The sequence below is a fragment of the Chinchilla lanigera genome, unplaced genomic scaffold, assembly GCF_000276665.1.
Source record: "Chinchilla lanigera isolate Chin_1 unplaced genomic scaffold, ChiLan1.0 scaffold00002, whole genome shotgun sequence".
In the NCBI taxonomy this organism is placed as follows: Eukaryota; Metazoa; Chordata; class Mammalia; order Rodentia; family Chinchillidae; genus Chinchilla; species Chinchilla lanigera.
The window spans coordinates 7,239,222-7,261,990 of record NW_004955403.1 but is presented as its reverse complement, the minus strand read 5'-3'; the positions used below and the strand labels follow the sequence as shown (position 1 = coordinate 7,261,990).

At 38.2% G+C, this 22,769-nt stretch overlaps 1 protein-coding gene across 1 annotated transcript in view; it reads right to left on the bottom strand.

Moving 5' to 3' along the window:
- Tmeff2 (transmembrane protein with EGF-like and two follistatin-like domains 2) overlaps positions 1-22,769 on the bottom strand; it is a gene marked incomplete at its 5' end in the record, with an annotated part of 231,751 nt that overhangs the window by 91,779 nt on the left and 117,203 nt on the right. The window contains 1 exon segment of the mRNA XM_013512178.1: positions 10,564-10,660. Coding sequence (XP_013367632.1) covers positions 10,564-10,660 — 97 coding nt within the window.

Here is a 22,769-nt window from a genome sequence, read left to right as displayed (position 1 = left end):
AGGGCTTCTTTTTCTTTCTTTTATTCCTTTCACCCCTAGGTTTGAACATTTAATGTTGATGCAATGCAAATAGCTCTGTTGTATTTTGTTTTCCCCAAAACACTATCAAAGAAAGAAAAATAATATTTAAATAGAATTAAACTGCATTCAGCTATCAAACACAGCATATTTACTTATTCTAATTGATAATTTTCATTATGCTTGAATGTCCTAAAGTTCCAAATATAACCAGCTATGTTTATTGCAGAAATACATCACTGAGTTTTGCTAATGTGAAGCTTATATTTTATTATTTTTATTTCTGCCCTTTTCCCAATTGTTGTCCTCTTTCCCCAGATGCCCACCTCCTAATATCTGCCGATTATAAGCACTTATGACTACAGGAGACCTAATAGTACTTTTACTGCTTCAGATAAAACAATTTTGGTTGTAGAAAGCTCATTTCAGGATGAGCTTGGAGAACGGTGTGAACTACTATGTCCAAGACTTTGAAAAGACTGCAGTGGGTAAAAAAGAGTCACGGTAAACAAGCTTTGGAAGTCATCTGTCTCAAGTGCATTGTCCTGATTTCTCACATTTCTTTTACTTCGCCAAAAAGCAGTGAAAGGATCCACTCCTGACTGATTTCATTTTGTACTGGGCAGGGGGTGAGAAAATCAGGTATTTGTTTTCATTGTTTATTTTCTTTCTTCTTACCATAATAAGCATTTAGACAGACGTATTAATTTTTCAGTCGATGCTTCATATAATTTTACAATTTGTTCGATCATTCATTAACTATCCCGTTTGTGAGAGAAAATATCTGGGTAAACAGATGTGGCCGCTAAAGACGACTTGTGATTTGTGCATCACGAGCTGATACAACAAACACACAACCACTTGGAAATAAACCACTGAAGGCACCAAAAGTTTTTACCCAACGTAGTACACCTTTGGCAGGACACTTTCTCCATAAACACTGCTTACACCTCATAAAGCTACTTTTTATCTGGATACAGGAAATGGAAATGTTTTCAGTACCATACTGTTTAGCCTCTTGAAGTGAACAAAGACATCACCTAATGCAGATTTAGAATAAAGGGCCTGGTAAGCATTTGAACTACAAATGTCATGGCAGTCCTCTCACATGGATCAGTCTTGAGAAATGCTGAACAATTTGAAAGGACAATGAGAACACAGGTCACAGAAATTAAGCTGAAATAAAAATGCCTACCAGTGAACACATTCAACATTCCTAACAGTCACCAAACAATGGAGCCTCAAGCTTAAGTAAAAATTTTCAGGAGAGATGGCTGTATTGATGCAAAATATGATTAGGTTTGTGGAAACACACCCACACACCGGGGACGAAAATATATCTCCAAATTTCAGTGGCTGTATTGGATAAAGATGCTTTTCTATAATTTTTATATTGCTATATTTTAAAAAACCTGTATGATAAATGTGTACAACTTTTATAATCAGAATAAAAAGTGATTATGAGATACCCATTGAAAAGGTCTGTTTGGGCTTTATGTTATATATTTTTAAGTGCTCAGTTAAAAGTACAGTGGGGCACTGCCAGGATCATGCAGATTAAAAACCCACTGACACAGGACCCAAATTTCTCTTGCACTTACTTTGGTAATTCCTTCTTAGTTTTTGGTGGTTCTATTTCTTGCCTCCAATTCCTTCTATTCTTATAGCAAAAATAAAAAATAAGCCTTCTCTTGCCACTTGGAAGAAGGCCAAGACCAGTAAGTGAAAAAGCTGAATCCTATCTCTGTCCTCTACATCCTCCCTTTTGGCTAGCCCTCTGAAACACTGCAGATGGTGGTACTCCAACACTCCAGGGAGGGGCAGTGTTATGAACACCAGGCTCTAAAATTTGCTCTTCACGCCCTCTTTCTGAATAAAATAATCTTGAACCCATTACGTTTTCATCATATAAAGGATGTTCACCCTGCTCCACAAGCAGGATTGTCATTGCTACTGCAAAACGAGCAAACTGCATTCAAGCAGCTCAGAGTAACAGGTTTTGGTGAAGGTTATGTCTGTTTGCAACCTCATGGCAAATAACCTCATCTAACTGGGTACACACAGCTATAATGAGATATTCTCTATGAATAATAATAACTACGTAACATAAAATAGGGCAAATGTTGAGAAAATCATCAGAGTAAAAGACACGTTGCCATTAGCTCATCCTCACAATACTCCACCGCCATGTCACCTCATGAAGCAGTTCTGAAAGTCCCCCTTGGTGAGTACCTTTAGTGGCTTGTATCCCACCTTATAGACACTTCTGAAAGAGGACTTCCAGAAATGCTTCAGAAAGTGGCAAAAGCAATGAGAGGTTTGAAGTAAGGGGGAGTGTTTTGAGGGGGATGAATGGCGATGTGTAATAACTTTAATTTACATACTCCTCATATATTTCAATGCTTCCCAAAAGGAAAAAAAAAAAAAAAAAAAAGAAAACCAAGAGTGACAACAAAAAAACCTAAAAGCTTCCAGACGGTGAAAGTCAGCCCTGAGGAGGACTGCCAAGAAGGAAGGTGCGCCACCTAGTGGTTAAGGCGCCTGGTGTTATGCACACCGTGAGCATGTTAGCAATGGGCTTTTGCACAAACTGGCTCTTACAGTCTTTGTTTTTACATTGTATCTCATGGAAGATGTGAAATTGCATACTAAATATAAAACGTGCAGTAGGTATTTTCCTTATATGCATGTCTGTGTACACACACAAGTAAGTTGTACCATGCAGAGGTCAGAAATGACCTTATATGGCAATGAACAGCATGATTTCTGGAGTCGCCGGGCTGCTTCAAACTGTAGCTTTTCCATCTGCTGCTGTGGTTTGGGAAGGTGGATTATCCTCTCTGTGTGTGCCTGTTTCTTTTCTATAAAGTGGGGATTTTTAGCATCTTGAACTTCATAATCTTGGGGTGAAGACTAAACGGCTCCACAAAAGGTGTCTGACATAGACACAGCTTTGGAAAGTCCTATGGGACTTTGACAACTTCAGTGAGCTTTGTGTTCTAGTCTCTGAGACAGACACATTACACGGAGACAAGAACGTGTATTCTGTGGTTCTAAGGACAAGGAATCCCTGACTCAGAATATGGTACAATCTGAGACCCAAAAATCTCAAGAAGAAACTGATCGTGTCTGGTGAACGACCTCCCAAAGTTAGGCAATATTCCTTTAGCAGAGAGAAGTCTACAGCTCAATTAAAAACTCAAATAAGAAGAGGAGCAAGTAACAGAAACAGTTAAAAAACAGGTACAATGGATTTTTGTTTCCTTTGTTTTGCTTTCAGGCAGTATTTCATTATTTTGATATAAAACAGAAGTTACATGATTTATACTGCATAGCATAAATCAATTTTGTAAAAATATATCAGATACATGTTAAAGTTCAGAATTCTTTTTCGTTTTTAAAATATTTTGGGTATTGGGGATGGAATCCAGGGCCTTCAGATTGAGTCCTTTTTCATTTATTATTCTGAGGCACAGTCTTGCTAAATTGCTCAGTCTGGGCTCAATCTTACAATCCTCCTGCCTCAGTTTCCCGGAGTATTGCGATTATAAGCCTGCAACAGCATGCCTGGCTAAACTCAGAATCCTGTATCTTTATATTGTCATTACTTTACCCTAGAGCTGGGTATGTTTTTGTTATACCCTACTTAAGTTTTATTCCTCACTGTGTCTTACTTTTCTTGTTGCTGAGACAAAATACCTGACATCCCAAATGAAAGGAGGGAAGGTTTATTTAGCTCACAGTTTGTAGAGGTTTCAGTCTATAATTGGCTGGCCCCAAAGCAGGGTGCACATGGCAGAGGCGCCACAGTTCACGGTGGTGGAAGACAGCAAAAGCAACAAGAGAGAGCGAGACAAGCCTCCTTCTGTCCCTTATACTGTATCCAGGCTACCGGGATTAGGGCGATGCCAATCCAATCAATAGACTGGTCCAGCAATCACCCACCCTTCATCCCAACATTGCACTATGAATCAATCACACATTCTAGATTCAGCCACCTCCAAAAGCCCCTATGGCTGAGTGAGGCGTTGTGGGGGCATCTGGACATGAACCATAACAACTTATGATAGGTGCACAGTTGAGACAGAAAAATCCAAAGGACTCCGGATTTTATGTGAAAATTCAATTCCTCTTCAAGTGGGCTATAACACAAAAGACCCGAAGGTTTAGACAGTGGTTTATTTTCAAATTTAAATTACTGTAAAGTTAATTTTCATAAAGTGTAACTATTCTTTGCAGGATGGGAGTCTTGGTTATTCTCCAACTGTCATGTACTTGCAGTGTCATTGCTATTAATTTACTTTCTCAGTAGCATTTGAAGCTTTGAGCTTCAGCGTGTGGATCTGACTACCGGCAGCCACTGCAGAGAGAAGTTCCATCACACGCATGGTGTCTGAAGACACAGGCTACTGCTTAATGCCCTGTTCTGATCACCGAGCAGAACATGCTACTCCAAAGTAGTCCTAGCCCTACTAGCTGGAATTGCACTTCTAAATTCAATTTCATTATGAGAAATTTAGGAAAATACAGACTATTTCTTGTTGATCAAGATAGGTACAGGAATGCATAAAAGGATGAACAAAATCAGATGCAAACTTTGAATTTGGGTATTTCTTTGCTAACATGCATCTTCAAGTTCCCCTTGAAATTACAGGGGTGGAAAGATGTGTGCATCCTCCAATCAGGGCCTGATTTCTCCTTCTCTATGAACGAATTTCTGGGCAAATGAAAGCACTGAGGGAAAGAAAGCATCTTTCCTCCTTAATCCCAGCCCATCTGCACAAACGGGAACCACTGGCAGCCATCAGAGGTGGTGACACTGCCTTCCTGGCAGGGACAGGACACAGTTCAGGCAGATAATGCTCCAGCCACAGGAATCCCGGAACTGGGAAGAGCTTCACAAAGCCATACATAGATCAAACCAAAGTTTTAGATTTTCTAGACCAGTCCTATTATCTTTGTTTTTTTTCATTCTCTTCATGAGTAAATTCACATTAGAAGTCAGTCCTAATTCTGGTTTACCACATTTACAGTTCTAAAGCCAGAGAACAAAGAAAATCAATACAAAAGAAACACTAGGAGGGCGGCCTGAAAGGAATCTCAGTTTAAAAAATTTGTTACAGACCAGCATCCTCTTCTTTCACTGTACCATGTGCACCATTAAGCGATTTTTTCATCAAGTGGGGAACAACTGGAGACTTTCCATGTGCAACATGAGTCTCTTTGATGCATTCTCAATCAGTAGTTGTTGTAAAGAAATTATTTCCGTATTTCCCTCGGAGGTGTTTTAATTTTCCCTATCAGGCTCACAACCCCAATGTACTAAAGTCAGCAGGACTTAATGTCTAATTTACTTATATATATAGTGAAGTCCGGTGCCAAGGATCGTCCACGGCCATTGCCCTGCTTCAAATATTCATGAGCCTCCGCAGTCCAAAATGCATTAAAAGTGGGAATGATGCCAACAGCACGCAGTCCTCCCAGTGACAGGAGCCTTCTCAGATCCCAAGAGCAAGATGTTAAAGACTTCAGACTGAACCGTCTTTGTAAGAGAACCTCACAGAAGGGACGCTGAATCCCACTCCTAGGACAGCTCACTGATGGAGTATCAATGGAGCAGAGAGAAAGGATGCTCACTCCCTCTTGTGAATTCATTTTACTGCAACTAATTTACTTCTCTTCTTCTCTACCACCGCAGCAGATCACAAGGATGTTACACACTGGTGGAATAGCACTACAGTTCTGGAAAATATCATTAATGCTCTCAGACAAACAGAATGACTACTGAGAAATTAATAGCATTTGAGCCAATGTGATTTTGCTAATGGAACCAGAGTAGCACATACAGAATGCGACAAAAGCAGAGTTAAAATGGGAATAAAGAGCTATACAGTGTACATATCAGGCTAATACCATAATAATTTGTCTCTTTATGTCATTTGTCTTCCAGCTGCATCTGCGCTTACACCTGTGTTCTCTTCTTTGATCTATTTTGATACCCTGAAAATATTAGGCACACAGCCAGATTCATACCCACCCATCCCTACGATGAGGACCCAGCTCTCAGCTTCCAATATACCAGGGAAGGTGACTCTTTTGGAGCTTTAACTATAGCAAACTCCTGGCTATGGCACAAGTGCCATAAGTTTGCCACCACTGCTGTATTATATATTTACACCACTGCTGTACATGAACTGAGTATCAGTCCAGGGCTCTGAACTACTTCTGACAGGATCAACAGAAAGCTTCAGGCTAATTACTTCCAAGGAATATTTCCCAGTGCAAAGCTACTACTGACCTACTTTAGACTGACTGCGATAATTTATCAGGTGAGATACTTAAAGGAATTTAAAGCAATTTCTACAACAAACCATGCATCAGAAATATCTGTTGAACTCGTAGGTTGCTATTCCCAGTGCTATCAGCTGGGTTTTATTACTGTGCAATGAGTCAAGTTTATTGTGTTTGTCTTATTTATAAGCCATTCTTTTTCTTTATAAATATTTGGCAGAGTGTATGAGTCTCTTTGATGTGTAAATGCATTAGACTTGACTCTTTTCGGTCTAGATATAAAGAGCAGCGATCTTCTAAGTCTTTCTTTTCTCCTTGCTCGACCTCTTCCCCATAAACAGGCATGTGCAAGCCTTTACACAGGTGTTCCAATTGCCTCTGAATTTCACTTTAAATACAGCATGCTTCTGCTGTGACAATGGGGTATGGATTATGTATCTTGAGAAACTTTAACTCCCTCTTTGGGAAGTTTAATCCTTCCCTGCATTTGGCAAATATCTTTAACTGAAGGATCTTTTGTAACAACCACCTGTGTTTCTTATTAAGAAAACCTGAACTCTTTCTGATATTTTTGCAACCTTGATGTTTCCATAGGTTGAAAAGGGCAATGGAAAACCTCAGAATGACATCACTGAATATCAACCACATCTTGGATTAGAAACGATATATGTTCTCAAAATAAAAGCATTACATTTTATGTCATTAGAATTATGGCTTGCTAATACCATGTTCCAGTTGTTATTTTTGCTTATTTAACTTGCTCTCTCTTGCTTTTATTTTGTTCCTTCCTCTGCAATGTGACTTGCTTTACTCAAAAACCCATTCTAGGGAAGCATAACTAACTGACTATGTACTAGCTTTTTAATTCTAACACATATATATCTTCATTTTGGAGGCAACTTTTTCTAAATCTTTGAATAAATATACTCAGCCCCTGTGGCAAAATTTGAAGTATTAATCTCATGGGCTGGGGTTAAAGAAAGATCAGGAATTAATTTCCCATCTTGTGTTATATTTGCGACATAGTACCATTATTTCTCATTAGTGTTTATTTGTGTTTTGTTATTACATCATAATACAGGATCGAGGAGATTTGTATGCGCTGAATTACGGTTTAGTTGGTGCCAAAAGAAAAAGCAAAACAGTGAGTTATGTTCTTTGTTGCTGTTTGTCCTGTGCAGGATTTTACGTTTAGGAGAAGACCTGGCCACGATTTCATTCAAAGTCAACAGTGTTGGAAAGCCCGACAGATTCAAAGAAGGATCTGCTAACTGGTGCTGTAGTCAGATCACTTCCCTGTTGCGTCCTTTCTTTATTGCCTCTTTCATTCCCCGCCTGTTTAATTTCATTTATTGCTTTGTTCTTGGATCTTTCAGCTGTTTACAACCTGCCCCTCGTGTCTATAACTAAACATAACATGCTAACATACAAAACTATTTGTGTAAATGAGAAATCAATGGATTCATTGTTTCGGCACCATCCTTTACTGCTTACACTGGGTATTTTAAATGCATTTTATTTAAATGCTAACCACTTTTTATTCTTGCCTGGGAAGTATAATGAACTCCTTGGCTCCCTGCCTCTGCCTCTAATCTTCACAGCTATGGCCACACAGCCCCCAGCTGGAGGTCTAGACTTATTCCAGTTTTTGCAACACCTCTTGTCCCTAGGCTGGGGTATATGAGATATCCTAGCCAACAGCTGACGGATTCAGCATCCAGTAGCCCTGCTGCTGTTTCCATTTTGACCTTGAAGCTTATTTCCCTATTAGGCTATGCTTCTTCCTATCCCTGTTAACCAAGGCTTGGCTTTCTATACTTATTCCAGGAAGTGGGTGTCCAGCCAGCCTTTCTCCTGCAGAGTCTGACTCCCTTCCTGGTTAACTCCATTTCTCCACCCCCGAGGTCCTGTCCCTCTCTTGTCTCCTTTGTAGCTGAACTTTTTCTGAACACCGCTTGGCATGACTGGGTTCCAGGGTCAACTGGAGAACCTTCCTGATGCTACAGGTCTTGCGCAAACTCCCTGAACTGCCTCTGCACTCAGGATCTGAACTTTTGAAGAAAACCAGAAGTAACACTGCCTGCTTGGATAGTTGCCCACCGTCTGCTGCAACCAGCTCTACGGTCACTGGCTCTAACCTGCAGGTCTGGCATCACTGTGTGTGCACCACCTGCAATCTGGCCATCTCATTATTCCAGACAGGACAGGGAAGAGACTATTTCACAGGTCTTGGGTTGAACTGTCATGCAAACACATTCTCCTTACTTTCCCCTTAGATTTTCTTCTTGGCTTGACCACTAAAATATCTCAAAACTCAGTTTCCTTTTTGTAAGTTAAAATACTGACAGCATGTATGTCCCATGGATCTGATAAAGGTAAGTGAGAAAAATGCATACAAATGAGAAGGTCCAATAACTTTCCACTGATGTTATAATCTCATGCCATAAATCTTTGTACTTGGAAAGCAGAACTACGTCACCTTTAAAGTGATCATTACAAAGATGAGAAACTAGGGAAATTGTTTACAAAAGTGAGACCCATTTCTAAATAAAGTAAGTTACAGCAAGAAAATTAACAACTTAAAGAAATGACTCAAACTACAGATGCGGACAAAGATTGAGACAGCCCGTCCTTTACTTAAACGCAGTGTTTCTATAATCATTTGTTAAGTTTTAGAGAAGTGAAACTGTAAGGACCTCTCCCACCCTGCAACTGATTCACTGTTTGGGATAGAACAAAAAATTATTATGTTTTTAAAATTCCCAAAGTAATTTTGAGACTCTTCCTCCTTTGAGAGCCATGAAGTCATGATTCTTAAGTGCCCAAGATGTTCTTAAGTAAAATATATCTCTTTACCCCAAGATGGTCGAGCCACCTCGGCTTCTAGGTGCCCGTCCACTAACAGGGTTTGACAAGAAGAGACAGTCTACTGTGCCTGCTCTTATTAACAGATGGTTGTTCGGCCTGGCTCCCTGATGACAGCGTTTACCTGGAAGTTCCCTATTTTGCGAGGTTGGAATCTTCACCCTCATCTGCTTCAAATATCTACTGTAAGTGCTGATGTTTTTGCTCCTACCACGCAAGTTTGATTAAATGATTGTTAACTGCTTTGGACAAAGAACGACTGTATATTGAAGAACATAAAGAGAAACCAGTTGTTTTCATGACAGAAGAGTCTGAGAGAGACAGGGACAGGAGGGAGGGAGAAAAGGAGGGAGGAAGAGGCGGAGGGAGCCGAGGAAGAGTGCAGAGGGCAGGGAAGAAATACTGACTCCTATTTTTCACTATTCTGCCACAAAAATTTCATTCTGACCTTTAGATTTTTCACTTTCCTATCTGACCAGGCAGGACCTATATACATGGACTCCACTGAAGGCAAACGTTTTGATATCCATTTAAAAGAATGAGTAGGTACCCGTTGGCTCCACATGCCTTCATCAGAGGAGCTGAGCTAAGCTGAGCCTAGAAACCAAGCCGTGAAGTGTCTTGTCCAGACAGCCATGTGTATGCACCGCATATTCCTTAAACAAATCCTCTGCAGAAGCCAAAACTACTGTTTTAGAAATTTTATTAGCAATTTCTCTGGCCTGCATGTTTCTGTTGCTTCACGTGTGAACATCTGAACCCCCACAGTGGTAGCAGCAGGAGGTGACTAGGTCTTGGGAAGTGGTCAGGTCTTGGGGTTGAACGCTCCTGCGTGGGATGAGTGCCCTGGTAAAGGAAACCCCAGAGAGCACCCTTGCTCCTCTACCACTCTGCCACATGCAGGCACAGGGAGGCCAAGCTGCGTATCAGAACATGAGACCTCAGCAGACACTAATGAAGTCTGGGTCTTGAGAAAATTTCTGTTCTTTCTCAGCTACCTGGTCCATGGTATTTTACTACAGCAGCCTGAAGAGATTTAGACAGCAACCGTTCCCTGCTTCTTGATGATGTTTCTCGGGAGATAGTTGAGTAAATACGTTGTTTCCTCCCTGTCTTAACACTGGCAGTTTTGGAGGAGGCGGCTCAGAGGTACAGTATTTCCATGTATCGTAACAGCTCCTGCCCTGGACTGCTGCCTGCTGGCCCACCTCGGACTAAAGCTCCAGAAATCCTTTGCTGCTATTATAGCTCTCAGTTTTCCCTCTTGGGAACTCAGAAGAAAATAAAAATGCCAGCAGTGTCTTCTTTAGGAGAAAGGTTGATGGAATAGAAGAGGTGAATCACTGTCATTATTCTGTTTGCAAGACTAGACTAAAAATAGCATCCTACCAGACATCCTCGGCATCTTCATCGCATTCTGCACCGAACTGGCAAATGTCACAGGTGGATGTCTCCTTCTGACTGGTTTCTCCAGAGCCTTCGTGGACTGCAGGACAGAAAGGAGTAGACAGAGGAAATACAGGTAAGTATGTGTGACATCCTCAACTCTAAAAATTCCGAATGTTTTTCAATTTTTATTAGTACATATTTGCAGCACATCATGATTGCGCTCCTTGTGGGGAGCCGATACATGTACATAACACATCTCGATTCCTTTCTCATCTACTTCCCCAACCTGCCCTTGCTGTTCACAAAAGACCCATTGCCTATTTCCTACTATCTGACTATTCTTGCTATTTATTTAGTTTTGATTTCTCGTAGCTTGTGGATCTGGTTTATTTCACCTAACATTATGGTCTCAAGGTGTGGCTTCTTTTCAATGGATCTGTGTGCTGCATAGGAATGTCACATTCACGTCTTTTTTCTCCATTTCAAGGACAACTCTAGCAATGCTATGTCACCTACGTCTTATTGATATGTAGTCAACACTTGTGCTTTTGGCAAATAAATGAAGTGACAAAGAAAGAAGTGTTAGTGGATTTATGAGACTTGTTTGGCTAAGAAGTAAACCATATGAAAGTTATTTAATTAAAGGAGATTTAGACTGTTACCCTCCTACAGGTAAAATATGATGCTTATTTTACAGAAATTACTTAGCACTTTCTTATTCTTATCTATAATTGAAAATTATAGATTTTTCACTCACAGGTTTTCAGTTATAATTTTTAAAACATTAGGTGGCTAGCCTTTTCTTATTAGATACGTCTTCTTTTTTTTCTCAAGCTGTTAAGTACTTACAAGGAAAATATATCAATTATAAGTTTTCAGAGAAAAGTACTGTTTTTACTGTGATTTCTTGAACCTCACATAAATAAATATTGCCTAGAGCTAATCATGCTGATTTCCTTAGAGACTTATGCAGAGAAATTTTATTTTAGACTATACATTCAGTCACTGACGATTATTGATATTGGTCCTTTCTTCCTCTCTAGAGTATAGGTTCAAAAACAGGCAAAATGGAACCTAATTATAAACTCAACCTTTCAAAATCAGGACATGATGGTGTAAATTGAGAAAAAAAATAGCGTTTTGAGTGCAAGGAACGAGCAACACTTTTGAAGTGTTGGATCACGGCTTTCCCAATTAAAAACACATATGTGCTCGAAAGAAACAGTAGCTTAACTTGAAAATGAAAAATCGTAACAATCAGCATGGACAGACCCTACGCTTTTAACAGATTCTTTAAAAAGAGTCTTCAAAAGGTAACCTTCCGCTAAAGACCACATATTTTCACTAGAGAAAGAACATGCTCATTTCCTGGTTTATGACCTCTGATCAAATATTTTTAACAAAAAAATTTTATTAAAACGCACACAAACCTGTCAGGTCCAATCTTGTTTAATGTATCTTCATCTATTAACAAAAACAAAGATCCTTTTTTCCTCCATTTTAATTTATTGTTGTTCCAAAAAAAGTTTTTTGTTTTTAAAGGAAAAACAAAAAACAGGACACAGTGTCTCTAGAATACTTCTTTATAGCTCTTGCAAGCAAGGTAGATTTATTTTTTGTAATCAATCTTTTCCTATGCTTGGCCATACGCACTAACATTATGTTGTATTCTTCTTCTGTGCTTCATTATCCTAACCTGTGTCTAAGCTGCAAATTGCAGAGGTCAGTTTTAACTGTGAGAGCTCGGTGGGCACAGTTTTCAACTTGGATGTCCTGAAAGGAAGCGCACCTTTCCCAAGTGAAGAAGCAGCGTTGCCGTCTGGAAGACCCACAGTGCTTACATCACTCCCCCTCTCCCTCCCCTCTCGTCAAGGCCATTAGACTGGACGGGGGGAGCAGAGGCGGCTGGGGCTCACCTCAGGGGACGCTGAACAGCTGAAGCTGCTGTCTTTATTACGTTCTTATTATTAATGCAACACAGAAGCTGCTAATGGGAGAGAGCCTTTTAGCATTAGCAAGATTAGCAACTCCAGGATGAAACTTCCCATCACTCAGGAAACATGCCACAGTGGGAAGGACCTTAATGACCAGCGATAGCCACTCAGCAGCAGCTTCATTTTCTTCAGCCAAGCGATCCTCAGTTAGGGATCTACTGGAAGGAATCCAGGGAAGAATTTCGCCAGCTCAGCAGGACTAATGATAATATTTCTACTCGAACTCACATTACACTTCTATAAAAGGGCAGTTATTGGTAGAAAGGAGATGTTTGGAAATTTTCCCATATGGAGAAGTAAATTCAGAAGAAGCTGTAGCAATAACCCCGTCAATAAATATTCTGGGAATAGAACGCTTTTATATGAAGTCATCCATAATGAAAAATAAAATCTTTCCCTATTACCCGAAGCAGGGGTTTTCACTTTTCTAATAAACAATCACGCTAGTGCATGACTTTGATTTATGCTCGTAGACCAATGGTTCTTAAATAGGATCATGCTTAGATGCTCTGGTAGATTTTGTTCATTTATTTGAATTTTTTTGGAGATATCGAGTTTGTGGCCCGTAGACCAATGGTTCTTAAATAGGATCATGCTTAGATGCTCTGGTAGATTTTGTTCATTTATTTGAATTTTTTTGGAGATACCAAGTTTGAGGCTTTGTTTGATGCTCTGGTAGATTTTGTTCATTTATTTGAATTTTTTTGGAGATACCGAGTTTGTGGCTTTTTAGAGATAAACATATTCTAAAAGAAACAAAACAACAAAACAAAACAAAAAACAACAACAGCAGCAAACCAAACCCAGACCATCCCTGAGCAAGAATCTCTGCCCAGAACAATCCCAAGAAGATTCTGTCTGTTCTATGTTTCCTCTTCATGCACTGTCCGGCACCGAGTATCTGACACAATAACGCACATAGGATATAGCCAGACGTCTTGTTAAAGTGCAGAGCTTGATGGAGTAGCTGTGAGGCGGGGCTCAGCGGTCTTCACTTCTTACACTACGCCAGTGCTGCTGCTGCTGGTGGGCAAAGAACCCGTTCTACGTAGGAAGGACAGTCCTGCGTTTTGCAGCCCACAATTCACCACCCAGTACTGAGTCATGAGCTACATTTTTGTAGACATAAAACAAGCTAGATTCAACTAGCAAATGTCAGTGTGCACCTTATTTAGGAAGAATAGAGTGTTTTAAAGTAATGCTTTAGTTATACATATATATGTACACATAGGGTTGCGATATAAATTGCAATTCTTACTAAAGGTCATGGTCACAAAAGCTTGGAAACCTCTAATTAAGTGCAGCGCGTGCTCAGTAAATGTAGGTTGAATTGGATTGTTTCATTTTTGTCTTTCTACATTACCAGGGATTGGAAGGATCTGTGCTTAATTATTTGTATTCATACACTGATTATACAAGAATAAAATCCATTTATCTTAAAACATTATCTTGGCCATGGATTTGCACTTTAAGCTCTTTATTTTGAGTTGTGAACTAAAAGAATGGTTTCTTTTTGTTTTGTGCAGCAAGTGATTGAAGACTACTTGAGGGGAAGGCAGGTTGAGCTACGAAGAGCACAGGATATTTAACGTGCCATTCTTCAGTTACAAGGGATTTAGTCTTTTTACAAAGATTTGGAGCTGAGGGCAACAAAAAGGATGAAATTACCTCTTCTCTAATCTGCCCAGTGTGGTAGTTTTACCTGAAGGTTACTGATGTTCCCTGAGAGCCAACTGGTTCTGGCCCACTGCAAGTGTTCACACAGGTCCCACACACACTACCAAACGCACACTGAGCACCGTTTCTCCGCCTACCTCACTGTCAGACCTCCCGCCTCTCTTGTAATATTAACATATTTCTAGACATGGGGAAATGTAATGTTTGAACACACAGCTATTCAGTGTCATTCATTTTCTTAAGTGCTGAGTCAAAACCAATACTGAATGAGTTCCTTAGACCTTAACTTGCTTTTCAATCAACTTTGAGGAATACATATCAAGACACAGGAAAAAACTATCAGAAAGTTTCCTTCTGCTCCTCCCCACTGCTACATCTCCGACTATGCCTACCTTGTCGACATGTGAGGTAGGTCTGTTCTCTAAGGGCGTAGACTACTTTTAACTCTTGCGGAATATAATTCTAATGGAATTCTACAGTATGCAATTTTTGTGTTGAGCTTCCTTCACTCAGAATAATTTTGAGTTTTATGAATCAGTAGTTTAAATCTTTTCAATGTTTAGTATTTCATTAAATAATATCCCACTGCTTATATGTCTATTCTCATGTTGAAGTATATCTGAGTTATTTCAAGTTATTGCTTGGAAATTATAATTGGATTGGACCTACACCTCCACATTTAGGTGGTAGAGGGAGAACTTACCTCAGCACCAAAAAACAAACAAAAAAACCACCAACCCCAAAAAAGTAAATAAAACATAACAAAATAATAGGAGAATAACAATGGTTAATACATTACATGTTATGACCTTTAAAGTAGGTGCTGGGTAAAAGATATGAGCATAGAAATTTCTCCAATCGATTTTGTTTTACCTTTTTACCATAAAATAAAAAAGTAAACAAAACAAACAATAAAAACAGAATAATTGGATAGTCATGAAAATAATGTAAATATTCTAGTAAAAGACATTTTGTGTATACATGTTTTAATTATCTTGGAAAACTACCTAGCAGGAATATTGACTCTTAAAAATAATTGTCACTTGATTTTTTTGCTTTTACTTATCAGTTGAAGTTTTACTATATTTTTGATTTAAATTTTTATTAGAATTTTTTCTTAGTTTATTTTTTTGATGGTACTTTTTTCCCAGTGAGAAGTATTTATTTTGATGAAATAAATTTTTTTCTTTTATGATTTTTATTTGTGTCATGTCTATGGAGCCAATTACTCAAAGTCATAAAGGTATTCTATTTTGTTCATGTTTCTATTTTTATAAATTTAAATTATTTTGCACTCATTTATGGTTTATATCTAATTGTATTTTTTTGTAAAATGTGAAGATTAAGAATTTATTTACTTTTTCCTAATGTGATTTTTTTTTTCCTCTCTTGATTTGTAAATATGGTGAAATACATTGATTTTCATAGTTAAGCCAATTTTGCATTCTGGGAAAAAAAATCAAACCTCATCATGGTTGTTACATTTTCATATATTGCTGGTTTGATTTGTTAATACTCGTTAAACTTTTTTTTTGGTCCATGGTCATGAGACAGTGAAGATATAGTTTTACTTCTTGTTTTAGTAATGCTTGACTTCCATCTCCAAGTTAAAATGGCTTCATGAGATGAGCTGGAAAAGGCTCCTACTTCCTCTACTTTATGGAAGCAGTTTTGTGGAGTGTTTTTTTCTGCATATGTGCACTGTAAATGATCATCACAGAACTTTTTTTAAAGGTTGCTTAACTACTAATTTTCTTTCTTTATAAGGGTCTATTTAAATTTTTAATGTTCATGTTAACTTTTGCACTTATTTCCTTTGTGCTAATATGGAGATGGAAATTATTATTTCCTGGTTTCTTAAAATGGAAGCACCAATGCCTCACTTTACACCTTGTTTTCCAGTATAGGTAGTTAATTCTATGGATTTCCTCCTAAAGAGTGCGTTAGCTGCATCCCACAAACGGTATGTTTACACGTATTTCTGTTCAAAATAGATGTTGTAACCTCAGAGAGTTCTCTGACTCGGACATTTTTAGGTGCGTTTAACTTTGAAATACTTGGGAAAACGAAAATTATTATTTATCTATATTAAATCACACATTTTATTTTGTAAGTAGAGTACAATTTAATTCTAATTCCTTGGAATTTATTGTAACTTTTCCTATGGTCTAGGATACAATCTATGTTGTCTGTTTCAGGTACACTTCAGAATCTGTAACTTGCTCCTCTAAGGAGTAATTTCCTGTTAATGTTGATCAACTAGAATTGATGGTTGCTGCTTGTTCAGATTATCCAACAATTGTACTGATTTCACTGTTTTAATTATTTTATCTATTACTGAGAAAAAAGTGCTAAAATCTATATCCATGACAGTAAATTTGGTTCTAGTTCCCTTCTGTTTCTTTTGCTCCACCCTCTTTTTTTTTTTTTTTTGAGAGACAGTGTCTTGCTATGTAGTTCAAGATGGCTTTGAACTCTCTATGTAGCCCAGGCTGCCCTCAAACTCGTGGCTATCCTCCTGCCTCAGCCTACCAAATGCTGGAATTATAGGTGTGCATGACCACACCCAGCTATTCTGCAAATTTATGTCTTATTTGGAAGTTTAGATATCGATGCATAATCTTAATCTTATGAAATGCATCTTCTAAGTTGCTAGTGAGAAACATTACTCATATTGAAGTCTGCTTTATTCTAATATTCATGTTGTCTCCCCGGCTCACTTTAACTTTTTGTTTCCATTCTTCTACTTTCAACCTCTATGTATTTTTATGGTTAAAATGTGTTTCCTGTAAACAACGTATATAGTCATGCTTTCTCATTCAATCCAAATACCTCTGCCTGTAGTCAGTGATCAATCCGTTCACTCTAATGTAATTATGGAAATGTTTGGTTTTAAGACTGCCAACCTGATGTTTAATTCCTATTGGGCTGTTCTTCTAGCATTCTGCTTTCCTCCTTTCTACATTCTTTATGTGAGTCAAATATTTGTCGTCTTTATTTTATTTTATTTCTCCAATGATTTTATCAGGGGTTATATTTCTTTATCATTTTTGTGATACTTTAAGATTACAATGTGCATATTTAAATTATTCTAATATATTACTTGACAAAAATTATTAAGTTTACAAAAATGTATTATTAAGGACTATCTTCTAATCTTTGCATCCTTATCATCAATATTTTATTTCTATCTACATGGTAAAGCTCACATTTCTTTTTAAAATTATCTTTACTTTCGGTAGCCATCTTACTCTCCTGCTTTTATTTCAAAAGAAAAAGAGGTTTTTGTATGAATGAAGACACCTGCCAATTATCGCTAAGTGATTTTTCTGACTGATATTTGCCATGAATTTTCAATATTTGTCCACATTCTTCATGGAAACACTACTGGCATATCCCTCCTATACAGACTACGTTATCTTTTTCCTATAATTTTTCCTATCTTTCTAATAATGAGAGGATTACATGTCTATCTGTACATCCCTATGACTTGCAGTTCTGGGATAACACACTTGGGTCTGTGACATGAATTTCCCATGACAATGTGAATGGGATTAGGAAAGTTCTAAACAGAAGCTACAAAAAGCCATTCTGTGGTTCTGTGCCTTCATATTCTTTCCCTCTGTATGAAAAAGACATTCTAACTTATGGGCTGTTCTTTCCACCGGTCCCAGAATGACAAAATATACAGAGCAGAGCTACAGCTGACCACAGCCATAGTGGCAAGAAATATGCTACTGATGATGCCAGTCTCTCAGACTTCGAAGTCATTTATAGCAGTAGCTTTACCTGGTGCAAGCTGACTAATAAAACATAGATTAATGCTATTTAATAAATTCTAAGGAAACATCATTTCATACTATTTTTCATATCCCAGATTTTGCTTCCTTTACTTGTACCTATAACTCTAGATCTACTTTTAATTTCCTCTGAATCTGCCTTTGAATCACTTATTATTTCCTCTCTGTGTTATCATATATTCTACATTAGTTAAAGCCCGATACTTCCATTAGATTTCAATTTTCTCCCGAGGTAACCATACCTTTCCTGGGGGACAGGACTCCTGTGTTCTCCTCTGCACAGCTCTGGTACCTCTCTTTGACCAACATATACTGTCATGTTCACAGTAAGCATAAGATGAACACTGAACATAGCATAAATGTGAGTAAGTGAAGACTTCCACCTGAGTTATGCCTGTCTCAGAATGTATCAACAAAGAAATGAGTTTCCAGGTGTGAAATGGGACCCACAAACGTGGGATCTACATCCATTTAAGTTATTACAATGCCAAGGAACAGAACTCAGCACAGGTTTCGTAAGAGGCTAACCTAAATTTTTTAAAAAAAATATAAAATGCACTTTTTTCTATTTTACAGTCAGTATCAGTCTAATGGTTTGTGTTATCTTTTTCTTGAGTAAGTAGGATAACAAAATAATTATTAGTTGTGACCGTTAATACTGGTGTGTCAACTTCACTGGATTAAGAAATACCCAGGAAATTCATGTGCCTGGGTGATCTGCTGTGCCAAGGGGTGTGACCTTGGGGACTCTTGCCCTCTGACACTGTTCCTCTGCTCTGCTTCTTGAGCACCATGAACTATATCTCACCCTTCCCCATGAGGTTTCTGCTTTAGAGCTGACTGACCACGGACTGAACCCTCTGGGATCATGCCCCAAATTCAAGTTCTTCTCCCTGAAATTGTTGATGCTAAAAATGAGATTCCGGCAACAAGACAGCTGATTAACACGTTAACTGAATTTCAATTTTCTTCTACTTGTTTACATAAAAAAATTGCCCAATAGTAGCATGAAATATATCAGATGTAATAAAATTACTTGGTTCATCAAATTATGAATAATTTTTCTTTTTTAATAAGCCACATAAGTTGCTACCTTGTTATTACCAAACACCCGTGCACTGTGTTTACCTTCCAGTGACAGACAGAAAGGATATATATATTCTACCTTAAGTAGGGGAAAAACATTTAAATCAAGACTTCCATTCTTCCTTTAATTTATGTAACTCACTGATTTGCAACTTGCAGGCCAGTCTTCCTTGCGTGTTTCTTCCACATATAAGTTGTATTTAATGATGGAAACTATACACAATTCCTAGAGGCCCCACCAAATGCTAAGCTGTTGTTTGTGTTATTTTTTACATTTTCTGACTTTTCCCTAGAAACCCCCAATAGGAATTTAAAGAAAAATAATAAGAAGAAAACACTTCCTTTTTCATATATTTAAGGCTATTAGTCATAGGAATAAAAATTATGCTTGCATACTTCTTAAATGCTAAAATAAGAGAAGCAGCATTTCTGTTTGCTGTTTACAAAACTAACACAGTTGAATACTATATATGTAGCCATATCACTGTGCAGAAATATGTTCAGATTTTAAGAACAAAATACATTATCTCTGGTTTTTTTAATTAAAAGAAGTATGGTACTACTGGAAAACTTTAATTTTAATTGATTTAAATGCCAAAAACCTAAAACAAAGATGAAATTGCACTTACACATAATGGTTTAAAAAAAAAAAAAAACCTCAAAAGGCCCAAAAAACAAGTTTATGACACAGCAAATGTAATATCATACTGAAGACTTCAAAAGAGGAAATCATTAAGGAAAAATTTAATTTTTTTATAGTTAAGCTAGTTTGCTAAAGCTTGACAAAGCCTCTTTAGAAATCACGTGTAATTTATTTTCCAGACAACAATGAAGAATAATTTAAGAGATTAACACAAAGTGACTCTGCAGAGCATTCTTTAAGGCATTGTTTGAGCTTGACTGCTTTGACTTACTCCTATCTGAGCCAGATCTGAAGATTCTCAGTTGATTTAAAAAAGAAGAGAGACATGAACTCAAGAAAGAATAAATAAAGGAAGGAGGAAAGAAAGGCGAGAGGAGAGAAATCAGCTTCGTGTTGTGAGTGGTAGAATTCACTTAGAACAAGGTGCTATGCCAGACTTTCTGAAATATCCTATCAATTAAATGACAATTGTAAGCAAAAATAGTTGTTATTCCCAGCCTAATTAGAATCATTTTATACATATTCATCAAATAGTTTTAAATTAAGTCTTTATTGAGCATCTGAAAGTTGAGAAACTTACTTTTTACTGGTCAGTAAGGAAAACGGGTTTGGTCTCCCATAGGACATAATGGACACCAAATCCCAGTTAGGGAAGACTGAGCAGAGATTCGCAGGTAGACTAAGTGGGAACAACGAATCTCTGCAACACTTCTCCACGGGAGTGCTGATAAGGAGAACAGGAAATGAGGCATTGGTTAAAGATTTTTGGTCAAGAGCGATTTTTAACGGGAAGACATGTTGAGGCATCGCTATACGCTGAAAGCAATGACGAGGCAGAGGGGAGCACAGGCAGGGCGGAGGATGGGGCTAACTACACAAGTAAGGTCCTTGAGAAGAGCCTGGCTTTAGACAAAGGGTTACATAGTGGTGCTCTTGGAGGGAGAAGCGATCTTCTGCAAACACAGGAATGCCAGAGTAAGTGGGTACGGGAGGTGCCCCTGAAAGAGAGGCTGAGGTAAGGTCATCCCCGACGGGACCCGCTGTTCTCTGTTGCTTCTACTCACACGTAAGAAGGTCATCAGCTGGGGGAACGTGGTGTGGAAAAGGGAGAAGATGTGAAATGCTGGAGGAGAATGAACGTGAATAAAAAGAGGAAAAACTTTCTAGGTCTTTCTTGCACTAATTTGTTGCTTTCTAACTTTGCACTCATTCTTTTAATTAGTAAATCCTTGATGAATGAAGATGCATCTGTGTTACCTTACACTTCTCTATGTCTGTGGTACATTAGTGTTGGTAGCTTAAATGTATCTTGTGATACAGACAGTTTCACTGGAATCATCAAAGGCATCCTTCCAGTGTCACTTCAGTCTACTTACTGTTGTTTTTCTTTATTAGTCCCTGTTTATAGTACACAAGGCAGTGCACTTGTCTGGTGTGCAGTCAGTGCATCTGAATAACACAACTTAATTCTTCTTCATCCCCTTCTCTCCTGCCTTCCCTCTCTCTCCATGTTTGGTTCCCCCTCCCATCTGAGAAATCTTGATCTCCCTTCTTCCTGTTATCTATCTTTTATTTTGCTCTTTATGGTTTCTCATCTAAGAGAAGCTACGTGATACTAAGTTTGTGTGTCTGCTTCATTTCACCTCATATTATGGTCTCAGCGTGCATCTGGTTTCATACAAATGACTCAAATCTGTCCTTCATGGGAGAGTAATACTTTACTGTGTGTAAATAACACATTTTCTTTATTAATGCATCTACTGATGAACACACAGACTGGTTCCAAGATTTAGCTATTATGAATTGTGTTGCTATAAACATGGGTATGCGTAAGTCACTGTAATATTTAAGTCTTTCTGGAAGATATCTAGAAGGGGAATAATTGGGTCAAATGGCATTTGTAGTTTTAGATTTTTGGAGACTCTCCATACTGATTTTCACAGTGGTTGTACCAGTTTATATTCTCACAAACAATATATAATGGTTCTTTATGTCCTAAATATTCTTCCATTCCATCACCACTTAGTTCAAATTTCATCTTATTTCCCCAGGATTTCAAAGTAGTCTTCTAATTAGCTCACTTCTGGACTCACAAACTTACCACTTTTAGATATATGTCTTACTCAGTGAAAATCTGATCATGTTACTTAAAATTGAAAATGAAATGCAGTAATCTAGAGGCAGCTACATACTTGACAAAATTCAGGCGTAATTCTAGGAGAGCTAGGTATGGGTTCTCTATATTCTTTTTGAGGCCCAGATATTTTACTCATGAAGTGAGATGTCCGCCTTGCTTAGCTCACAGGCTGGGGTGAAGATTAAACACCAAGACGTGTGAAGGTGCTTTGCACCCTCTAAATTGCTCTGCCAACCTAACGTGTTATCATTAAAAGCATGTGAAAGGAGAAGCAAAATCATTCTCTTATTTCAAGTAAGAAGGATTTTGGAGGAAGTCCAAAATGGCTGAGCCTCTCAAATTGAATTTTTGGCCTTGTGAATGACCTTATAATGACACTGGAGTACAATTTTTTGTTGAAGAAAGGATGTAAGAATCATAAAACAATGTAACAAAAATAGAGATATTATGGAACTTATAGAAGAAATCTTGCACGAAAATATCCAAATTTGGCTTGTTAGTAAAAGAATAGAGGGAGGAGCAGGTAGGAAATAGATAAAAATGTCCTCAGACATTGGTCACAGTTCCTGGATCCTCAGAATAGACAGTGGACCTTTGAACGAAGAAACAGTAAAGCAATATTTGGTCTCTCTCTCTCTCCCTCTCTCTCTCTCTGCCTCTCTCCCTGTTTCCCTTCTAGGGACCGAACCCAAGGCCTAGTGCATGCTAGAGAAGTAATCTTTCATGAAACTACATGCTCAGCTCTCCTTTTTTCTCACTGATAAATACACGGATGAGGGGCTGGGGATTTAGCTCAGCGGCAGAGCGCCTGCCTGGCAAGTGCAAGGTCGTGAGTTCGGTTCCCGGTACCAGAGAAAAACCAAAAAAAA